General features: G+C 47.3%; 1 protein-coding gene across 3 annotated transcripts in view; it reads left to right on the plus strand.

Moving 5' to 3' along the window:
• GALNT18 (polypeptide N-acetylgalactosaminyltransferase 18) overlaps window positions 1-23,577 on the plus strand; it is a 355,216-nt gene that overhangs the window by 278,139 nt on the left and 53,500 nt on the right. For 2 of the 3 annotated variants that reach the window (XM_025928366.2, XM_086677970.1), the window contains exons 7-8: window positions 14,883-15,068; window positions 23,408-23,545. In XM_025928366.2, the coding sequence (XP_025784151.1) occupies window positions 14,883-15,068; window positions 23,408-23,545 (324 nt within the window). The remainder of the gene's footprint in view (window positions 1-14,882; window positions 15,069-23,407; window positions 23,546-23,577) is intronic. The other variant, XM_025928368.2, reaches the window with a different exon arrangement.

Raw genomic sequence — 23,577 nt, forward strand, 5'->3', positions numbered from 1 at the left:
TGAACTGAAACGAGATTTTGGAATTGACCACGGGCATTGAGTAGGGGGTGGGTGACAGGGTGGTGCCCATAGTTACAGGGAGGAATCAGCCAGATAGAGAAAAGCTGGATTGGTGGAAAATAAGAGATGTCAGGGGAAGACAGTGTTTCAGGAGTGCCATAGCTAAGCTAAGAGGAATACTAATGACAATAGCTGCTGTCTTTTGAACACTTCATTTGTGCTTCGTACACTTATTTAATACTAGACACTGTGCTGTGCTAAGTGCTAGGTACACAGAGATGAGCGGGATAGCCTAGGCCTTACCACCATAGCACCTCCATTCTAGTGAATTTTGTGCTGTCATTTACGCCTCCTGAGAACCATGAGAGGCTAGAATTATTATCCTCCTTTTACAGAACAGAACACAGAAGCTTAGAGCGGTTGAGTCACCTGCCTAGGTCCCACAGGGAAAGGGTGGTGGAGCTTGGATTTGAACATGGTTCTGTCTGATGCCAATGCCTTTAAGCCCCCATCTTGTACTAAGAGAATGTGAGCAGAGAAAGGGCATATGGATGCAGCTGGAAGGCGGCCTTTGAGGGGACAGGTGGAGTCAAGGGTGGCTATAGGAGACAGACTCCAAAGGGCTATGGAGGGAGTGGATGGAAACTGATAAGAGACAGGGAGGCTAGAGATTTTATGTGACCATGAATGGAGGGAGAGGGTAACCTAGTGTTTGCACGTAGGCAGAAGCCAAGTGCCAGCGCCCTGGGACAGTATGGACTTGACCTTAGGAGAGTGGTTGAAATTTTTGTTTCCTTCTAGGCGGTTGGCTATATCTAGCCCTGCTGTGCTGGAATGTGTGCCACCAGGTGTGGCCTCCTGGAACCCATGGGGCCTGAAATGTCCAGGGCCCTTGAGGTCTGAGCAACCTGGGGCCTATGAGGCCTAAACCCCAGGATTTGGGGTCTCCCTTGCTTGCAATGTGCATACACGAGGGAAGCTTAGTACACCGTGCAGCCCAGAACTAGTGACTTTGCCATGCCCAGTGGCCAGACGGCATCTGAAAATATAGAGAAGAAGGCGTCTTTGCCATAGCACGTTATCTTTAGCACACCAGCCATGAGTGACTCTGCAATTACAAACCAGCCGCTGAACAGACGCAGTTTAACAGTACATTGTAAAAGTTTTACGGTTAGTAACGATAAGTGCAAAATTAATCCCTAAAGAACAAAGCAATTAAAAAAGTACATAATGAAGCAATTAGCTAGAAATGGTGGGGAGCAAGAAAGGGAGAACGCCCACGGACAATTTTACTCTGGAAGGGACTTCACACTTACGTTTTTTTAATCACGTTCGATGAGGGAGCTGTAGAAGAGTGAGATTCATAAGATGTATAGAAAAGGTAACAATTGATAAAGGGTTTTGAGATTTAAACTGAAGGAAATTTTTACCTTCTTAAAAAGTTGGGACCAAGGAGGAAAAGAGCTATAAAGGCCGTTATTGGGATAATTAATGAAATTTTATTATAGGTTGTGGATTAGATAAATAGTAATGTATCAGTGTTTAATTTCCTGGTATGGGGGAAGAAGAAAAATAAAAGAGAAAAAAAAAAAAAAAACCCTGGGAGCCAGCAATGTAAAAGCTCCGGAGAGTCATTCGTTCCTGCCCCCCCAACCCCCCGCCTGTTCTTTTCTGTGTTTTGTTTTTGTTTTTGTTTTTGTTTTTGTTTTAGCCCAGTCTCTGTGCAATTTTGTATCAGACCCTGGAAGGTAGCCTTGCTGCCACCATTACATTGTAGCTCGACTTTTCCAGGAAGGGACCATCAGCTGAGACCAAACTCAGTCCCTCAGAATGACAGATAGCAAGTGAGCCGGGGCTCCTCCCCCTCCTCCCGCTCCCCCTCCTCTTTGTCCTCCTCTTCCAGACACTGTTGTGTTCTTTTGATGAGACCTGATCTTCATAAATCTGCAATTGCAGAAGGGGAATTCAGAGACATCTACTCCCATTACAAATGCTCTTTACTTTGTAAAGCGATGCAAGAGGCAGGATACAGATAAGTATCCAGTGCTTGTGAGTGACTCTTTACAGAAATTACCCTTACACACAAGTTTTGCTATCAAGCAAAACTTCCCGAACATAAAGTCAGTCCTGAAGACAGAGTTAACCCCTGGTGTAAACTACCCCAGGAAACAACATTTACTCCCAGAGATCCTGACTCTAAGTGTGTGCTGTCTGTCTAGCTGTGGAAAGTTCAAGGGACCAGCCCCGGTCCCTGTCCTTGCTTGCTGCAGGACCCGGCAGGTGCTGGAACCGCGGATGTGCTGTGCCCCCACTGTATTCATTATGCCTGCTTCGGATGCTGCTCGTCAGTGACTTGTGTAATTTTCTGCACTGGATTGTAGCGATGGAAAGAAATCCTGAAGTAGCGGAGAGAAAACATGAATCATGATTTCAAGAGAGTTGCTTCTCTTGGATTTCAGCATTTCTGAAATCAAGTCGTGCCCTATGAGCTTAGCATATATAAATAAATAATAAATATCTAAGTAAATTACAATTTATCCCAACCAGAACAGTTTTGAGAATGAAAGTACTACCAGCAGTTACACTGGAACAACAGGTAAAAACCAATATTATCAGGGGCAAACCAGGACATATGGTCACTCGACTTATACTTTGATGTGTGCATTTAATGCAGTTCTCTCCTTTCACGTCGCTAGGTGGCTGTTGTAGGTGTCATTGGGCCTACAATGTTTGACATTGGACATACAGTGTTTGAAAATAAGCACAGCCCCTTCCCTCTTAGAGCTAATGGCATAATAGCACAGACAGCTGATAAAAGAGAACACAGAATAAATATACAGTTACAAATTTCAGTAAGTGCTATTCTATTAATCAACTTGGGCTGCCATAACAGAATACCAAGGTGGCTTCAACAATGCAAATTTATTTTTTCGCTATTCTGGAAGCTAGGAGTCTGAGATCAGGACTCCTGCATGGTCGGGTTCTGGTAAGACTTCTCTTCCTGACTTGTAAACGACCACCTTCTCACTGTGTCCTTACATGGTACAGAGAGTGTTCTAATGTCTCTTTGTCTTCTTATAAGGATACCAGTTCTGTCTGATAGGGTTCCACCCTTATGACCTCATTTAACTTAATCACCTCCTTAAAAGGCTCTATTCCAATATAGTCACATGGGGGAGTTAGGGCTTCAGGATATGAATTTGGTGGAGCGGGACACAATTCTGTCCCTAGCAAGTGCTATGGCAAAAAAACACAGAATGTAAGTTCCACAAAGTCAGGGATTTTGTATGTGTTTTTCAGTGACAAAATGCCCATCTCGTACAACAGTGCCTGGCACAGAGTGGGTAGTCAATAAATGATTGTTGAATTGAACTAATGCAGAGAAGGGACATGATCGGATTCATAGTTGTAGAAGGATTGCAGGGCAACAAGGATTGAAGGAAAGAGACTTTAGGAGGCTGTTGATAGGGTTGTCTACACAAAGATAATAGTGGCTTAGACCAGGCTGTTGACTCTGCAGATTGAGAGGTGTGATTAACCTTAAGCTATACTTAGGAGGTAGAACTGACTGCTGGTGTATTATTGGTCGTGGAAGGGAGAAAGAGGATGGGATTACAGATGGATTACGTCATTATTGATGTAGGGTTTAGGCTTGGGCTATTAGTTGGATGAGGGGAAGACTAGGGGATGACGGGGAGGCAGGGAAGGAAATCGACAACTTGGTTTTGCACAAGGCAAGCTTGTGACGCCTCAGAGATACACAAGTGGAGGTAACGTGTAGGCAGCGGGATATATAAATCTCGAGCACAGAGGGACGTAGCTCATTTGATTGTCACAACAACTGTTTTCAGTGTGTCATTTTTGTCTCCATTTCACAGACAAGGAGATTGAATGTTAGAAGGTGAAATGAGTTGCCTAAAGTCGCCAGTCCAGCAAATGAGAAGTGTGGGATTTGACACCAACACTGTTTAACCCCTGAGCCTGGCCTCTGAACCACAGTGACCTCCTGTCTCTCAAGAGGCCTAGGTCTTGGGTACATTTCCTAATCTGCTTCTAAGTTATCACGTGACCTTGAGCCTCACTTTGCTCGCCTGGGAAATGATGGGCTCCTTCAGTTCTATACTGCAATGCCGATCTCCTTTGTAAATCCCATTTTTAATGTGAGTTTGCCATAGGTACCTTTCAGAGATGACGCCCAAGCTGACAATTCATTTTGACACGCATGAAAAGGGCAAATCTCTTTAAGCAAAGACCCAGCACACCAGCTTTTTAAATCTGAATTCCAATGGAGCAAGAGGAAGGTTGCTTAGAACAAATACCATTTCTGAGTGAGAGAATGTTCAGCATCTCAGATTCCTTTTTATTATCTGAATAGTATTCCTCAAGGGTCCCACTGAGCCAACTGTGAGGGTGATGCTTGAGCCAGACACATAGCTTCCTCTAAGGTCTGTGCCCAGGGTCTGCCAAACTTTCCCACCTATGCCATCTCATATGTCACTGAGTCATATGCCCACCAATATGCTGGGGATCGGGAGGTAGTGATGACACAGTGTATCCTTTCTTCCAGTGGTTCCTGGTTACCCTGCATTTCAGAAAGGACCCCCCCTAACTTACCATGGGCTATATTCTTCAGACACTAGTCCAAAGAGTCGTCCTTTGGGCCAGTGTCACCCTTTTGAGGGGGCATCTGATATGGACAGTCAATTTGAATTTGATTGGGACATGCTAATGAGCCATTCATATGTGTAGGATTTGTTTCTGATTAGATTAAGCTTCTCAGAGAGGAAAGAAACAGCCACTGATTAAAGACATAAAAAAGGAAACACTTTAAATGAGTAAGTGGCTCATCTTCATATAGCAAAGTATAAATTAAACATAGTCCAGGGGCTCAGCTTTGAATAGCAGCTGGATAGAGTGGGATTTTCTGAATATGTCCACAAGGAGAAGATGCTCACAGCAATTCAAAGGGACTTAACGCACCAGAGAGGGCACTGAGCACTCTGGAGTAAATGGATGGGCCAAGTTATCTGATAAAAATGACTCTCAGACTAGCAATGAGAAGAGTTTTATTTGGATTTCAGAAAATTGCTCCCCGAGTCCCCGTGACATTCAAGCTTATTATTATTCTCTGGAAGCATCCATGATGGTAATGGGGCCAGAGATCTTAGCTCAAAACAAAGACTTGATTAGAGTAGACAGCACACGTGTCAATGGGACCCTGATTTGGAACTTAGTCAATACTTCTTTCTCAGAGCTTGGGGGGGTTCTATAGTTTGGGCTCTATAGAAATGCCTGGATTGGAATTAGCCTGGCTTGTCTGCCATGCCTGGGAAGCTGTAAGGGTCAGCCCTGTTAAGATGGTGTTGCCTGACCAAGGCTGGGGTGCAGCTCCGGCCCCAGACTCACCTGGCCGGCTCCAGAATTAGCGGAGCCACCACAGGGCTGCTGTCTAGCGGTCTGAGGAACTCTGGACTGTGTGTGACCGCCAAACCCCAACCTTTTCCTTTTCCACCCTGCTGGCTTCTTAGCTTTTTGACCTCTGCTCTTGTTCTGAACATGAAGCAGACTCTCACCTACAGCCTGTTATGCGAAGGTCTGACACCCTGCCTGCCGGTGGTAGCTAGCTCCCTCTCCCACTCCTTGGGACTAGACCTACTGTCTGTACCCTCGGCCTCTGGTGGCGTCATGTTCGGAATGCACTTATCACCTGCAGTTGGGAAGTTGTTGCCTTCTGAATAGTCTCTCCCAATGCCTGGGACTTTCTGCTACGAAGTCCCACTCAGTAGACTGAACCCCTGATTATCGGTATTGCAGGAGCCGAGCCTCTCTGGTCACTTTGCCTCTTTGGCAGCTTGTGTTCATCAGGGAGGTGATCAAAAGCTGCACCAGTAGCCCCCAAACCACAGAGGCTTAACCCAGGACGAGTTTGTTTGCTGCTCACATCGGTCTCCTGAGAGGTGGGAGGCTGTCCTGGGCAGCCATTCTCTACGTGGTGACTCAGGTAGCTTCCTTTGGGGGGTTACCCATCTTTGAACCTCAGGGTCATCCTGCTTTAAACATCCAGCAGATTGGGAGGGAGGGAGGTAGACGTGTTCATGGACTTCCCACATGGGATACTTACTGCCCTTGGCCAGGAAGTGGCAGCTATTTATTTCATTGGGCACAGCTATTCACATGGTCCCTCCTGACAGCAAGGGAGGATGGGAGATGTAAAGGAGCACAGACATATTAGTGAGCAGTACGAGTCTACCACACCTTTGAAGACCACCCTACTCCAGTCTCAGCTTTGCCAGCCTCCGTATGTTCAGGCCCAGCGCCTTCCATTTTGTCATGAATCCAACTTAGCTTGAGTGTGGGCAATATTAACCAGGCCTGTTAGCTAGAAGGAGACCTGAAGTAACCATGAATAAACTCTACTTGGTTGGAACCATTAAAAGATGCCTTCTGATCTCAATTTGCAAAGCAATCCTCGTGAAATTTCCCATGAGGAAGTGAACTCCCATGGCCCCAATCTTAATAGAGCAGTGGCGTCTGAGGAAAAGCAGAGTCCCCTGTGTATGATGGGTTAGTTTGCTGAGCTTGGGGCCATTGCGGCCCCCGGGTTTCCTGTAGGGAAGCAGCTATCTCAGCAAATCTCAAGACCCTGCAAAACAGCCTTTTAACTTTTTCTTCATGAAAAGCTTCCAGACATTCCAGCCCAGCTGGTCTCTTTTTGGAATTCTGCCAGATGGATCCTCCTGCTGCTTTCTGATAGTTATGAAGACTCCCTTTCACACAGGGAAAGTGCTTCAAGTGCTTCTTAGGGTTGACCCAAAATCAGACCCCTTCAGGGACACCTTCCAAGAAAAAGCATCATTTTTTTCCCCCAAGCATCAATTCTGTCCAGAGGACTCTGTGGCAGTGTTTTGACAAGAAGAGGGCTTGGGGAAACTGTATCCCCAGGGAGTGTTTTTCCATGGGGTCCAGTGGAAGAATAAGCATGGACTTTAAAAATGTTTTCTTACACTCTAAAATAATGCAATATCAACCCTTGTGATCCTGGAAGAGCACCAAGTAAAGTGCACTGGGGATAATTCAGAAGTCAGGCCAAGTTCTTGATCCTGCGTTCATGCAGGAACGATTTATCAAGCACCTATCGTGGAGGCCCAAGGGATTCCCTCATGAGAGCTAGGTGGCCTTGGGTCTTCTCTTACAGTCTGGTAGTGCAGATCTGTAAACAGGAAGGGCTCCAGCTCACTGAAAGTCAAGGAGTTACAAACTGAAGCTCCAGTGAGAGCGAATTCCACACCCATCGGCAAGAATTAAAACGTTGGACAGAACCAAATGTTGGCGAGATTGCAAAGCAACAGGAGTGCTCATCTGCGCTGTGGGAGCAGAGCTTGGTGTACTCGCTTTGGAAGATTTTCACCTTCCTGGGGAAAGTCGAATGTGTATATAACCTGTGCCTCAGAAATTCCACCGCAGTGTAAATACGTGGAGAGGCGCCTGCTCTTGGGCACCAAGAGACGTGCATAAGAATGTTCCAAGGAGCGCTCCTCATTATACTGGAAACAACCAGACTGTCGACCAACAAGAGAATGCATAAGTAAACTGCTGTATATTTATACAGTGGAACACCATGGTGATGAAAATAAATGAAGCAAGAAGCAGGTTGCAGAATGCAGACGATATGCTTTCATTTATGTAGCATTCAAAAACAGATAAAACCAAATATAGATAGTTTAGGTTGATGGCAAGGAAATTAACAAAATTCAGGATAATGGGTTACCTTTGGGAGGAAGGAAGAGCACACAGAGTTTTCTGAGTTACTGCTAATGTACTGTTTTGTAAGCAGGGTGCTAGGTAAATAGATTTTCCTTATATTATGTGTCTTTAAACTGTACATTTGCACACAGCTATTGTAAGTGCTGTGCAAGAGGAAGTATAGGTAATACGGCAATGAGTAGCAGAGGTATTTAAGCAAATTTAGGACAGCCAGGAAATGTAGGTAGGAATCACTAGGCAAATAAATGTATTGCTGCGGGCAGGGGGAGGGGAGGAAAATTCCAGTAAAGGGAATGGTGTGGGGTACAGGGCAGGAATCCGAGACTAGGAATCCTAGGTCTATCCTAGGAACTAAGAGAAGTTGATGTAACAGGAGAGCAGAGCGTGAAACATGAAGCTGCAGCAAACGGAAAGGACCAGGTCTCAGAGGTCTTGCAAATCATGTTAAGGAATATGGTCTTTTCTCTGGAGACTAAAAGTTGCAAGTATGGGAGTGAGGTGCATTTTGGAGGGGGGTTGGCTCCATGTTTTACATTGTCCCCATCCTGGCTCCTCTTCTGCCTCACGCCCTTGACCTCAGTTTGCTGGTGGCTTCTGGCGTTTGTCTTAGCTTTGCCCAGACTTGACCCCTCTTCCCTTCTTACTCCCATGCAGGACCAGGCCTAGGGCCAAGGTGAGCCAAGTGCCCAGGGTGCAGAATGGAAAGACGCCTGAGGAATAGGGGCCCTGCACAGCCCTGGTCAGCATCTTGGTTTGCCTGCATTTCTGACCCTATGACCACCCTGGAAATGAGTTTCTCGTCTTCTGCCAGCTCTTCTCAGGCCTCAGCCTCAACCTCCATCCTCCTTGTCTTTCTTCCCCGAGCCTGCCTGGTTTGGCTTTCTACTCTGGTCACTGCATTTCACAGCCAAGTTAGGAGAAACAGTTACACATAAAAAAGATAATTAACAACATGAGCCAAGAAATACGGACCACAGGAGTGGTACAAATCATGTGTTTCAGGAGTTTGGAGGAACTGGGCCAGGCTGGCTTTGGATGGATGGAGAGCAGGAAGGAGGCTTTTTATGCTAAAGGAATAGGGGGAACATTTTGCCCAGAGCAAAGAGCTCATTAAAAGTCATGTGGAGATAAAAGCTGGACAGGATTTGGGGTCCTGTGGTCTAGGTCTATGGAGTACAAGGCGGAGATGCCACCACCCCCAATCCCTTGCCTCCAGGAAGCATCACTAATAAACTGTGGCACACTTTTCCGTTGAGCCCGGGGAATCCTTTTAGAAGGATTCAGAGCCTCAGAATCCTCAACACGGTGCTTCAGAAGGACATTAACAAGCAAATGCATTTATCACGGAAGTATTATTTGCTCTCCTTGACATAGACTGCAGAGTGATCATGAGTCTGAGTGGGAGAAATGGTCAAGCTGTATCCTGTCACCTCCCTCCAGTGTCTCTCTATTTTACAACTTCGGATTTACGACTCTGCCAGTCATGTCTCAAAATACTGGGCATCATTTGAGGTACTGGCAAGAAAACGTAGACTCACAAAATGCAAGTAGAAGGGATCTATCACATCACTGAGTTCCGTTCCTCCATTTGGCAGCTAGGAGAAACTTGAGGCCTGGGAGGGAAACAGCCTTGTTTATAGAAGTGACAAACAGAACATAAACTCAAATCCTTTGACCCTGACCTTTTAGCAGCAGCTCCCAGCCTGGAAGGGGAAAGGGAACCTGACCTTTCCCTAAGAACCCACTACATGCCTGTCTTTGCTAGTGGCAGCTTTTCATACAGCATCTCTTTTAAACCTGCCAGGGTATCATTATCCCCAAGAAAAAGGCAACTGACACCCAAAGACAGGTTCAGGTCAAAGGCTAATGGGCAATAGAGGCAGGATGGAAACCCTCTTCCATCAGCCCCCAAGACCCACCTTCCCAGATGGTTCCCAGGTAGATGCTCCATCTTTCCGGAAACACTAATAGGATTAGGGCTCTCTGGGAAGGGCTGGTGGTGAGTGAGACTTCATGCTGCTTAACTGTTGTTTACCATCTACTTCCAGTTCTTGGTCCCACCTGAGGGCAAGCCCAGCATCTCCTCTGTGGGTGTTTGCAAACACTGGCCAGGCCGAGGGCTTTCTCCACACTAGTTGGTCGTTCCACAAGATGAAGCCGCCTGCTTTCCACCACACTCATTTGATGCCTTGCCAGGTTTTACAACGTTCATTTACGCTCTGCAGCCAAAGTGACTCTCTTCAGTTACAGCAGTGTGCACTTAAATGTCAGAGCGTCGCTGAAAAACTGCTTGGGTCTGAAGGAAGTCATTGTGTTCAGTCAAATCTGGCCACATTTTATGTTTATGGCCTTTATTAGGGGATCCAGCTGAGCGAGTTAAAACCACTTCTCCATAGTTAGTGAAAGCCCAGGACTCGGAGATTGCTGGAATCACTCATTGAAATAACAGTTTACGTTATTGAATGTATACCATATGCCTGGTGCTGGTGAATACAACATGATCCTTGTCTTCCTGGAGCTTATAGTCTAGCAGGGAGCAGGGAGCAGGGGACAGACTTGAATAAACACATAAGTGGGAGTATTATGAATAAGTGTTCCCAAGAAAAAGGGTGGGGCACTGTAAGTATTCTGAGGGGATCTAATGGGCAGGTCAAAGAAGGTAATATTTGAGCTGGGTAACGCGGTGGGGGGGGGGGGGGGGATTTATCCCAGAAAGATGGAGTAGCAGGTGCGAAGGCACAGAGACAGGAAGAAACTTGGTGTGGTCAAGAACTATATTTCCCAGGGCCCATCCAGAAGCCACAAGATCTAGCCTACATCCAGGGCTGACATGTGTCAAGTATCCCCAGAAGCTGTGGGACTGAGCACGTGTCTTACTTGTGATAACAAGTTGGGGTCACATGCACCCCATGTAAAAACCAAGCTCTCCATCTTGTAGTTGCTTCCTGTGCCCTGTGACCTCATCTGCCTTCTTGGTTACTGACCCTTGACCTTCACTTCTCAGCCATGTCTTTGGTACCCACCTCTCCTGCCCTCTCTCCTCTTGGCACCCTCACCCTCCTCTTAGCTTGCAAGGCTAAGCCATCACTGTGTCCCACACCTTTACCGTCCATCCAGTGGCCCTGCTTCTCTGGCACAATCATTCCTGTCTGTAGTTTCTATCTGGTTTGGGTCTTTCTACTTCACACCAGCTGTGACATGTCCCAGATGCAGCTCCCCTTCCTCATTTCCTCACCCCTGCCTTCCCCCACACCAAGCTTCCATGGAAGTTTTATGATATCATTTTCCAGAAGGTCCAAATGCTAGTGATTTTCCTTCCTATCCTTTGTCTACCCTCCATGACAGGGTCTCCAAGATCAGCTGTGGGTCAGACCTTTGAGAGTCTCTCTGTGTCAAGTCATTGGTCAGCAGAGCCACTTACCACCTGGGGATCAGAGATCATGGGCTTCCTCTTGTGTATTTCACTGTCATTGGGCAGGGTCCAGAAGCAGCAGGGTAAACATGCCAAATCCACATCTTCTGCTCCAGTGCCCAGAGACTGCTAGGAACCCACAGGCTGCATTCAAGACAGATGCCGTCACCCCCTCTCTAGATGAATTCCTTTCAGAGAAGGTAGGAGAGTGGGAGTGACTTCTAGATTAACAACTGCTCCTAGTCTCTAAGGAGGAGCCTGATTCACCTTACTGCACTGGGCCAGGCACTCTGGAAGTCAGCCTATCTCTTCTCTGTTGGGCTTTAGCCAGACATGGGAGTCCTCTGCAGTCATTTTTTCCCCCGAATGTGGATGTTCAGGAAGAGCCAAATAGCAGCGATGATAAGGTTATTATAAAATAATAATGTGTGCACGTTGAGGGCTTACTGCAGGGCTTCCTGAGCCCACAGCCCTGTGCAGGAACAACCTATTATACGTGTTTCATAGACAAGAGGTTAAGTGGCCCACAGTCACCCGTCAGCAGGCATGCAGTGGGGACAGAATGAGCCCAGATGTCCTGCCCCTACCTCCTTGACTGCCATCCATGCAGTGCTCAGACTGAAGCACCAGGGTGAACACGATGAATTTGCACATCCCCCTCTTCTCCTGGGCGAAATTGAGGCTTGGGAGAAGTGACCTGCCCAAGGTGGAATTGCAGCAGGTAGCAGAGGCAAAATGTTTGAATTTAGTTCTCGCTGGCTCCAAAGCTGTGCTTTCAAACACTATGTCCTCCCACTGGCCCAGCCACTCCAACTCTGCTGGAAACCCATGATCTGTCCAGGCACCATTTAGCACGTGTCTAAAGGAGAGCTTTGGCAGGGGTGGGGTATATAATTGTATGTGCAGAAATCCAGAGATGGGAGGACAAACATGCATGCTGGGAGATGTAGAACATGTCAGCGTGGCTGTGGCATAGAGCATATGGGGGAGCCAGCACTAGGCTGGAGGGACAGGCAGGGCAGGGCTGGGCCCCAGGAGGCCTCACGGCCTCAGGGCCGTACTGGGAAATGTGTGGTGCAGGGCATGTGATCCACCCTACACTTTAAAAGGATCACTCTGGCCGCAGAGAGGCTAAGAGGCTGGAGGAGGAAGGCAGGAGGGAGATCGGTTGTTTGGAGGCTGTTCCAGAGTTCAAGTGAGACATGACAGTGGCCTAGACAAGGGCCGTGGTCAAAGAAAAGGAAAACAGTAGATTCGAGAGTCCAACAGTGAGTTCACACCGTTCCTCTTACCGTGCGCTTAGAGGGCATAGGAGGTACAGCTGCCACCCTTGTGATCAGAACCACAGCAGAGGCACCCACTCTAAGGCGAAATGGTGAAGCAACTCTTTGAGAAACAGGTCTTGTAATAAAAGAGCTTTGTTACAAATCATGTTCTGTGTTGTGTTGCTGAAATATGCCAAGTAATAGCCTCCGTTCCAGTTGCAAAAGAATAATTACCCTGACTCTCTGTGTTGTCAGTAACATGTTCACAGTATTCATAGGCTTTCATTGCAAATCTCAGCAAAGTGAATTGGAAATCAGCACGAGCCCCAGAATGTACGGGTCATGGAAATGAAGGTGCACAGCCTGAGGCCTTCCATGGCTTCCTCTCCTGCCTAAGCTTCAGTGGAGGTCAGACAGATCCTTTTCTCTTCAGTACCAGCCGTGTGGCCTTGGACAAGGGACAGCCTTTGGTCTCAGTTTCCCCATTTGGAATTGGAGACAATAACCACTGTAACACAGGGTTATTCTAAAGATCCTGCTGAATATAATTTGTTTAGTAAGAGCTGAGCTGATGACATGATTATGTGCCAGGCACGTTCCTAAGCACTTTGTATATAATCACTTTAATCTCCTCGGGAACCTCATGAAAGAGGTACTATTTTAATCCCTATTTGAGAGAAGGAAACTGAAACACAATGAGATTGAGTGACGTACCCAAGGTCACGCAGCTAGCATGAAACAGAGCCAGGATTTGAACCCAAGCAGTCTGGTTCCAAACCCTCTGCTCATAACCACCACACTATACTACCTACCCACATACACAGTCCAGTGCCTGGTACATGGTGGACCCTCAGTGCGAACGCTTGTGTCTTTTCCATTGGCCATAAATTATATACTGAAGGCAAGACAAGTTCAGAGAGTGGAAAGGCGATCAGTTGCCTTCCAACTCTGACAGTCTGTAGGGACCAACTGTTGTGAAACAGACGGGTGGAACAGAAGGCATTCTCTTCCTGACACACACACACAGTAACTTAGTGAAATCCAAAGTTGACCTTATAGAACACTTATCTTGATGAACAATGAGAAATGTATAGAATTTTCCAATCATTGTACTGTACACCTGAACCTAATACAACACTGTATGTTAACTAGACTCAAAAAAAAAAAAGGAAAAACAAAGTTGACCTTATCTTAGATGCAGACCTATCCTTGATGGATACAGGTTATAAGTGTGAACATTATTTACCAAATTATCTGGTTGACAGTATCTGACAGGTGATCACTGCTATCCACCAAGAAATAATGATTATTTTCCCTCAGAAGCCTCATTCATCAGCTCTGGCCAGGTATTTCGGATTCATCCCACATTTATTAAGCATCATATAGTGATTGAGTGATTAAGTATCATCATCCGTATATATCATCATACAAGTACTTACTAAGTACTTGTATGTACCAAGCCTGTGTTAGTGCTAGGGATGAGAAATGAAGGAGACAGGAGTTCTTTCCATCTAGGAACACGAAGTGAGGGAAGGAGGCTGACAGGTAAGCAGGAAGTTGCGATATCAGGAGCTTGGGGACCAGAGGAGGGAGAAATTGGCTCTGCCCCCAAAATTGAGCAAAGACTCTACAACAGAGAAGTCATGTGGTCAGGATCTTGAGAGATTACATTTTTTCAGCTGGAGAAGGAGGAGCATTCTACAATGACAAAAAGATGTGCACGTCCCAGAACATTGGAAGTTCAGAGTGGCTGCAACATTTGTGGCAAGACCTCCAAGACACTGTCCTTCGGCACTCAGAAGAGAAGATCATTTTTCTTTATTTTTTGAAGTCAAACTGCATCTGATTCAAGCTCCTAGTCACTGATGTCAGCGAGAAGTTTCACATGATTGCCTTCTTTGTATCTCCCTCTCTCTTGGGTTCTATTAGAACTCAGGGCCCAGGAAAAGACGGACCAGGAGAAGGGCAACAGGCTCACTCCCTCTGGTGATCACTAATCTCTGTCTGGCCCATGTGGTCCATTTTAGGATGATACCTCTGCTGGGAGTCTCTACTGGTTCCTCTAGGTCAAGCATTGCTGCAGAGACCATTATGAAGATTTTTGTTAACTTCTCTGTCAGGGGCTAGGAGAACCCAGATCATTGGTCACACAATGTCTAGTCTCTTCTTTGCAGGAATGGAAGGGATGGAAAAAGAAGGTGCATTCTTTGCTGGTAAATCCACAGCAACAGGAAACAAGACACAAAATAATGACTCAATAACCTTCCTGCTATAGGAGTAGAAATAAGGTAGAGCTCACCCCCTCTGTAGACAGTAGTCTGGAGAGACAAGATGAAGAGAGCTGGAGTTGTTCATGCTCAGATTGAATGGTCACCTAAGGCCTACTTTAGTGGCTCAGAGTCAGGTCTGGGCACTGGTGAGTGACTCTGTGTCTTCTACAGGTGTGGCAGTGTGGCGGGAGCGTGGAAGTCCTGCCTTGTTCTCGGATTGCCCACATTGAGCGAGCCCACAAGCCCTACACCGAGGACCTCACAGCCCATGTCCGCAGGAATGCCCTCAGGGTGGCTGAAGTCTGGATGGATGAATTTAAAAGCCATGTCTACATGGCATGGAACATACCCCAAGAGGTAGGAAGCCCCTGTGGGGATGGGGTTTTGGGGAGGGTTGGTCGGAAAAAACATTAAAACACAAAAAATATGGGACTAACCCCTTTTCCTATAGATCAGGCAGAGTCTTATTATCCATGGTAGAGTAGACTCTCAGCCCCAAAAGATACTACATGTGGGAGAAAAGAGGCGGACTGTGAGGCACTAAGCCATGTCTTATCCCCACCCCTGTCCCTGGTCAGCATGCTTAAAGAAAGACTTCTTCTCTCCTGACCTCAGTTATCCTCATTTTAAATGAGAACATCGGACCAGGTGGCTCCAACTTTACCTCATGTCTAGGTCCTCAGCCTCTCTGCTATACAAATATACCAGCAATTACCAAAATTCACCAAAGTGCCCTTTAATCTCCCTGTAGACTGTATTTAGGCTTCTCCATCGAACCTGTGACCAGAGCAATAGGAATGTCCATATGCCTTTGGGATTTCTGGAACCACATGCATGAGGAGGGGATACACTCTCACAGGACCCTCAGAAGAAGAAGGGAACTGTTCTGGATGGTTTCTTTTTTTTTTTTTTTTTTTTTTTTTTTTTTTTTTTTTTTTTGGGACAGAGAGAGACAGAGCATGAACGGGGAAGGGGCAGAGAGAGAGGGAGACACAGAATCGGAAACAGGCTCCAGGCTCTGAGCCATCAGCCCAGAGCCCGACGCAGGGCTCGAACTCACGGACCGTGAGATCGTGACCTGGCTGAAGTCGGACGCTTAACCGACTGCGCCACCCAGGCGCCCCTGTTCTGGATGGTTTCTAATCATCACAGAATCTCATCATTGCCTGCCACTGTCCTCTATCCCTCTTATCACCTACATTTAAGAAATGCCAGAGAAAAAGCAATGTTTCTCTAGTAGATGGTTCTGCCTTGTCATGTGTCACATGGAAATGACCTTGGACCACTGAGTTGGGAGAACCCCAACAGATGCCAGCCACGGGATCCCAACCTGCTTACCAGCCTGTCTGCCTGGAGATCATTGGTTATGTTGCACTATGTGAGATAGCCATTGACTGCATGACCTCCTTCTTTCCCCTTGGGAATTCTTTAAAAAGCTTCAGTTCTCTCTTCCTAATAGAGAAATGGTTGATTTTTGCCTAACGTTTCCATATGAAGGCCCTGTTCCCTGATCTCTCCACCCAGCTAATGTTGCCCTGGCGGAGTGATTGAAGGTTACCTGGACCATGGGCAGGAGCTTTTAGGCAGCCCCCATCACCTCCACTATCATGGGGGTGGGGTGGGGTGGGGTGGGGTGGGGTTGGGATGTGTACTCCCACGACCAGTGACATTTCACCAGTAGGGAGAAGAAGAGCCAAGAAGTACCAGCCAGAGTGTGAGCAACCTTAATGAACCAGCCCCAGGATTGCATCCCTGACAGTGGGAGTGTTTCTAGGGAAACAGCAGTGCCTTCTAGACCCATCTGTGGCTGTGGGAGTTGGATCACAGTATTCTTGGGAGCATGCTGAGCCCCACTGTGGGTGTCCTCTGATAGCAAAATGTTAAGAACACTTGGAAAGTCCCCCAGGAACTTAGCAGTGAAGTATCATAGATCCGTAGTCTCTTAGAGTCCTGTCCACACTCCTGCCCCCTTCTCTCTGTACCCCAAAGCTGCAATCTTTTAGCCCTCTCCCCTCATAGTGGCTGATAGATGTTGAAGTGGATAGTAAGTCCAATGAATGGCAGAGAACCAAGAGAGAAAAGTAACTGGAAAATGATGAAACTCAGTGTGTGTCTGTGACTTCTCAGAGGGTAGTTCAAACCCGGTCAAATGGGTAGGATGAGAGGGAAGTGAACTCAAGAAAGGCAGATAAGGGGCTCCTAGGTGGCTCAGTCAGTTAAGCATTCGACTTCAGCTCAGATCATGATCTCACAGTTCATGAGTTAGAGCCCCACATCAGGTTCTATGCTGACAGCTCAGATCCTGGAGCCCACTTCAAATTCTGTGTCTCCCTTTCTCTCTCTCTCTCTCTCTCTCGCTCGCTCTCAAAAATAAACATTAAAAATTTTTTTAATAAAAAAGGGAAGGCAGATGAGCAGTGGGAGTGTCCAGGATAAAGCCTCAGATGGAGAAGGTGGTCAGTGTGTTTTCTAAAAGTCTATCTCTTGACCCCCACTATTCCCTGCTTTGTCCAGACTCCATCTCCTGCCTCTTCTGAGACTTCTGGAAAGAGTCAACACTTTCCCCCCTCCATTCACTTCTAAAGTCACATCCCAGTATTGCCCCCAAACTGCTTTTGACAAAGCATCTTAACTGCTTAATGGACATTTTAAAGTCTTTAACCTCCAGGATCCCACCTTTTCCTTGAAATTCTGTACTTGCTTGGCTCCTTGATTCCACACCCCAGGATATCCCCACCTCTCTCTGAATGCTCCTAATTCCCTGTGGGCAATGCTTACCTCCCCTGGATGCTTAAGTGCACCCAGGCATCCACCCTTGGCCAACCACTCTCATTTTACTCCCTGGTGGTCCCATCTATTCCTGGGTCCTCCTACCATCTATCCATTGACGACTTCCTAACTAATACCTCTAGCCCTGACTTCTGCCTTTAGCTTCAGACCTGTGGCTGCACGTCGATCTCCTGAGTGCTCCCTCAGGCACTTTAGAATGGATCTGCCAAAAATGGAGAACATCTTTTCCCCCCAAAGCTGCTCCTGTTCTCCCTCCCATTACAGTTGAGGATACCACCATCTTCCCAGATCTGTGAGCTTAAAACACGTCTTCCTCTGATCCTCCTTTCCCTTAAGCCCCATTCCCAATCCATCACTGAACTCTTCTGTCCGTTCCTACCCACCTCACGTCTGAGTTCAGGTCTTGTCTTTTCCTGCACAAGAGCCTCTGGTTTCCCTGGCTCGAGGCTTACCCCCTCAAATCTATCCTCCACACTACCCAAAGTTATCTTTAAAAAATAAAAATAAAAAACACACACACACACAGTGGGGCGCCTGGGTGGCGCTCGGTCAGTTAGGTGTCCGACTTCGGTTCAGGTCATTATCTCACGGTTCATGGGTTGGAGCCCCGCGCCGGGCTCTGTGCTGACATCTCAGAGCCTGGAGCCTTCTTTGGACTCTGTGTCTCCCTCTCTCTACCCCTCCCCTACTCATACTCTCTCTATCTCGCTCAAAAATAATAAAACATTAAAAAAAATTTTTAAAAACTCACAGTGACCACATCATTGCCCTGCTTAAAATCTTGAACGGACTCTCCACTGTGCACCAGATCAGGCATAAACCCCTCTGCCCACCCATAACCCCCTGCCCCCACTCTGTATTATAGTTTCCGTAGGCTGCAGGACAGTGAGAGCTCCAGAGTTGCCCATCTATTCCATGCTATTTCTTCTCTCTGTATGTTTGCTCATTTTGTCCTCTCTGCTTGGAACTCCCTACCCTCTGCCTCTCCCCCAGCATCCACCCTTACCGATTTCCCTCCATCCTAGTAGACTCAGTTCCAGTGACCCCTCCTCTAGAAAGTCAGCCTCAGCTACAGAAAGTGCCCCCTTTGCATGTATGCCTGTGTCATTGCATCACTATCCTGTGAAAGAATGTTCTATTGTGTAAAAGTCTGTCTCTCTCTCTCTCTTTCTCTCTCTCTACCACCCCCCCCCCCCAGGGGCTCTCAAATCTGGCTGAACATTAAAATCCCTTGTGCTCCAGCCCCAGAGATTATGACTTAATTGGTTTGGAAGGGGACCAGGGATCATTTTTTGGAAAGCTCTTCAGGGATTCTAATATCCATCCAGGCTGAGAGCCACTGCATTAGACCACAGGCTTCCTGGGGACAGATTGTATCCTTCATTTTTGTGTCACCATGCCTAGCGCAAGCCAGGGCACATGATCAGAGCTCAGGGAAACCTCGCCGATGCTTATTAACAAATGGATCTGCTGGCAGTGTGTGTAATTCCTTTCTCCCTCAGTCAGTGGCTCCTAAAAGCAGATCTGCAGACCAGCTGATTAATTCTGGGTCTCATCCTCAGAGATTGTGATGAGTAGCTATGTAGTGGTCCCAGAACCTGTTCAGAGCTCTCTGGGTGCCGGTTTGGGGCTGCCAGATTTGAGTAATACTAGATTAACTAATCCTGCTAGTCTTTAATTCACCTTGAGTGTCACCTCCTCCAGGAAGCCTTCTCTGATTGCTCGCCTTTCCCTCCCCACCATCTTAGCTGCCCCACACAGTGAGATGGACTAAGGGCTCCTTCCTCTTCTGCTCTCCCTCAACACCCTGTTTGCTTCTGTGCTTCACACTGTGTACAGAGTCTGTTTACTTGTCTGGGCCTTCCTTTCAAGCACAGTCTGTGCCTTCTTCCTCTTTGGATGCACAGTGCTTAGGACAGCACCTGGCATGTACTAAAGATGAGCTGAAGGGGTACCTTGGTGGCTCAGTCGGTTGAGCGTCCAACTTCAGCTCAGGTCATGATCTCGCGGTCTGGGAGTTCGAGCCCCGCATCGGGCTCTGTGCCGACAGCTCAGAGTCTGGAGCCTGCTTTGGATTCTGTGTCTCCCTCTCTCTCTGCCCCTCCCCCACTCATGCTCTGTTTCTGTCAAAAATAAACATTAAAAAAAATTTTTTTAAGATGAGCTGAAAAAGAAAGAGGGAGGAAGTGTGGATGCCACATGCCCCGCGTGCCTTCCCCAAGAGTTTTCTCGGCTGCCCTTGCTGTGGTGCTGTATCAAGACCTTCTGCTCAACCACAGCACATCTGTTACCTGTTTACTTAACCTTTTGCCTCCAGCATCCCAGCTGCAGGTAGAGAGTCAGACCCCACAACCCTGCCCAGTGGCTGCCTTGAAAATTAAATAAGTTCATGTACATAAAGGCTCTGATGGGTGCTCGGCAAGTAGAAAAAGCACCAGATAAGTCTTACCTCTCGGTGTGGGTGGTCTTGCCTCTGCCTTCTGCATTCCCACCCCAGCTTTCAAATGCCCTTGCAGGGCATTTATCCTGCCCGGTCGCCTTCTATGCCAAGTCCTCCCCCTGCCGTGCACCAGCCAGGTCCGCCAGCTCTATGACCTGCTTCCTTTCCACGTTCAGTCCCAAGCTTTGGGATGGCCAGAGGAGCTGCCAGCTCTGGCATCCTTTCTACTTTGATTGAAAGTCAGTTTGTTTATCAACATACAGGAAGTCAGCCTGCAGCAAAGCATCAACATTCTCTTACACCAGGTTAGGGAACTCTAGCCACCTCCCACCCACCCACCACCCCCCCGCCCCGCCACCTTCTCTTGCCCAAAGACAGGTTGAGTGCCAGGGATGACTCACCATGGCACACAAGTGATGTCCCTTCTCTAGGTTTGGCTACAAGATGTTGTGTATGTGGCTGCACACACAGGTGGGAATACTGGCCAGCTTTTTGTGGGGCTGGGTGTATTTGTTTCCAAGGGCCACCATCACAAATTACCACAAATTGAGTGGCTTTAAACAACAGAAATTACTCTCTCACAATTCTGGAGGCCAGAAGCCCCAAATCAAGGTGACGACAGTGCTGTGCTCCCTCCAAAAGCTCTAGGGGAGGATACTTCGTCTTCTCCAGCTTTTGGTGGCTCCTGGCATATTCCTCGTCTCGTAAATGCACCACTCCAGTCTCTCCCTCTGTCTCTATGACTCTGTGTGTTCAATGCCACCCCCCTCCTATCTCTTATGAAGATACTAGCCATTGCATTTAGAGCTTACCCTAAATCCAGAATGATTTCATCTGCAGATCTCTAATGAATTCTGTCTGCAATGATCCTATTGCCAAATAAGATCACATTTGGAGGTTCTGGGTAGACATGAGTTTTACAGGGGACTCTATTCAATCCACTAAGTATTTGGCAAAGGGGGTGATACATTTATTGTTTTCTAATAATAAGGGTCAAGGTGATCTTCTCTGAGAAAGTTTGCTTATTTCTCAATTTCTTCCCCCAATCTGAAAACAGTTTGATGCATTTTACAGTAAATACACTGTACAGATGTCCTGAACCATTAAAATGGAAAGGCAGATATCCAGAAAGGGGATGGGGCATGATATCCAGAAATATAAGCAGAGCAAAGCTCTGATTCTTGGATCTTCTAGAAGTAGAAATGAGCCTCTGATGGGTATTTCTCCCACCTTCGATTAGATAAGGAGAGAGACCAACTTTCCCTTGATCCTGAATGTAAAAAGAAAGTTTTCCTGTGGGAACCCAGAATTTTAGCAAAGCACGGGGGCCTTCTAGAGACAGATTCTTCCAGTGGCCCCCTGTAAATGCTGAGACACAGTGTTAATTTGTCAGATAAAGGCGATGATAGCATGAAGGGGAAGGCCTGGGTCCTAGCAAATACCTTTGTGATATCAGGATAAGGGGCAGAGAAGTTTAAAGAGCTAATACTTAACAGATCCCTTGGGGTGGGGGTGGGGGTGGGGCTGGGGCTGGGGCTGGGGTGAGTGGCAGGTTACATTTATTGCCAGCTTTTATCTGTAATACTTCATAAATATTTTCTCAACCTAGTTTTCATCAATACAGTCCAGGCTCAGCGGTAGGTCCGGGGCACAGAGATTAGTCCAACATGTTTCCTGGATCCAGCAGAGAAAGGCCAAGTAGCAGTTGCTGGAAAGTTCTCTGGGCAGGAGCCGAGGAATAGGCAAATTATAGATGAGGTCATCTAGAAGTACTCAGAAGACATTGCCCCTTAGCAGTCTAGAACTTAAACTTCAGGCTGCAGTAGGTTCACATTTTTATGTTACCTAAATTCTGGTGGGAAAAATAAATGTATTTCTTCTGTATCTACACTCTCTTGTTACTCAGGCCTCCATGGTCGAATACCAAATACTTCTCCTGATCACGTGCAGATTCGTGCAGCGGCCATCTTTGTGATTTTTCTCAGACATTTCAAACTCAAACTCTGTTCATTTCATGATCTTCCCAACCCCAGTAACTTGATCCCCAGAGCTGTTGCTAGAAGCAGGAGGTTCACATAGCCAGCACACAAGTGCCAGTGCCAGTGGGAGAGAGCTGTTATTTCCCTGTCTTCCTCTCTCCCTACTCTGGGCTTATGAAATACCACGTGCCCTCTCTGGTCCCTGGCTCCGTGGTGTCATCCTCTGAGATGTCACGGAGTCTCCACCTGATCCCCAGCTAGAGAGACTCCTCACCGTCTTCTGCTGTGACATCAACTCTTTCTCAGCTGATTCTGTGCCCTGTTCCACGGCCGGTGTTCAGGCCCAGGGACTCAGTGTTCTCCCCTTTGCTCTGAGACCACAAGGAATATGTGGGCCTCTCTCTAAATCAAGGACACATCCATGTCTCCATTACCACTTCTTGCCTGCTATACCTTGATGGCTCAGAGGCCACCACTCTGATATACCTGGGAAGTGAGAGACACAACTACTCTCTACACGAAGACCCCCAAGCTAAGAGAGGGTCTGCTTCTCCCACAAGGACCTGGTCTTAGGAGGCAGAGGGCAGGCTCTTCTAGATGCATAGCATAGGTTAAAAATGCGAACTCCTGACCTGGGTTGATTGGGTGCAACTCTCAGCTCCACCATTTATCAGCTGTAGGACTTTGGGCAAGAGGTCATTGAACCTCTCTTTGTCTCAACTCATCTATAAAACAGTGCTACCCTATAGGTTTCAGTGGGCCACTATACATGCATATAAACTTCTGTGCAGGTTTCATGCAGGACAGAACCTACCACATTGCGAGCATTGCAAAGACTTTTCTGCCGCAGTTATTAGGAATAGTATTTGAATTAGTACTATTCCACCTTCCACTTTTTCCCTCCCTCCCTCCCTCTTTCCCCCCACAGCTCAGAACTTCTCATCTTCTAGCATGAGGTAGAAAAACCTGTACTCCAACTGTGTGCTCCAGCTCCTTCCACCTACACCTAGACCACAGGTTTTTTTGTTCCATTTATTTTTTTTAATGTTTATTTATTTTTGAGAGAGACAGACAGAGAGAGAGACTGAGCATGAGCGGGGGAAGGGCAGAGAGAGAGGGAGACACAGAGTCCGAAGCAGGCTCCAGGCTCTGAGCTGTCAGCACAGAGCCCGACATGGGGCTCGAACCCACAAGCCGTGAGATCATGACCTGAGCTGAAGTCAGACACTTAACCGACTGCACCACTCAGGCCCCCCTTGTTCTATTTATTTTCAAAGGCTTTTGGTGACAGTCCCCATCAGTGCTGACCTCACGTTTCAGTGCCCACATGGGGACAGTCATGGGGCTAAGGACATGTGGGGAAATGAAGGAGTTAAGGTCCCACATCCTCCCTTCACTAGGCAGTCTCCAGGAACGTTGGCTGGGAGGTCTGGGGAGAAGCCATGTCCTGGTGGTGGCTGTATCTCTGCATTTGCACACCCGCGCAGGACTCTGGAATCGACATTGGGGACATCACCGCAAGGAAGGCCCTGAGAAAACAGCTGCAGTGCAAGACCTTCCGGTGGTACCTGGTCAGCGTATACCCGGAGATGAGGATGTACTCGGACATCATTGCCTATGGAGTGGTAAGGACCTGCCCCTTGGGGTTCACTCAGAC

This window comes from Puma concolor, chromosome D1 (assembly GCF_028749965.1).
Source record: "Puma concolor isolate L17-30 chromosome D1, mPumCon1.1.hap2, whole genome shotgun sequence".
Classification (NCBI taxonomy): Eukaryota; Metazoa; Chordata; class Mammalia; order Carnivora; family Felidae; genus Puma; species Puma concolor.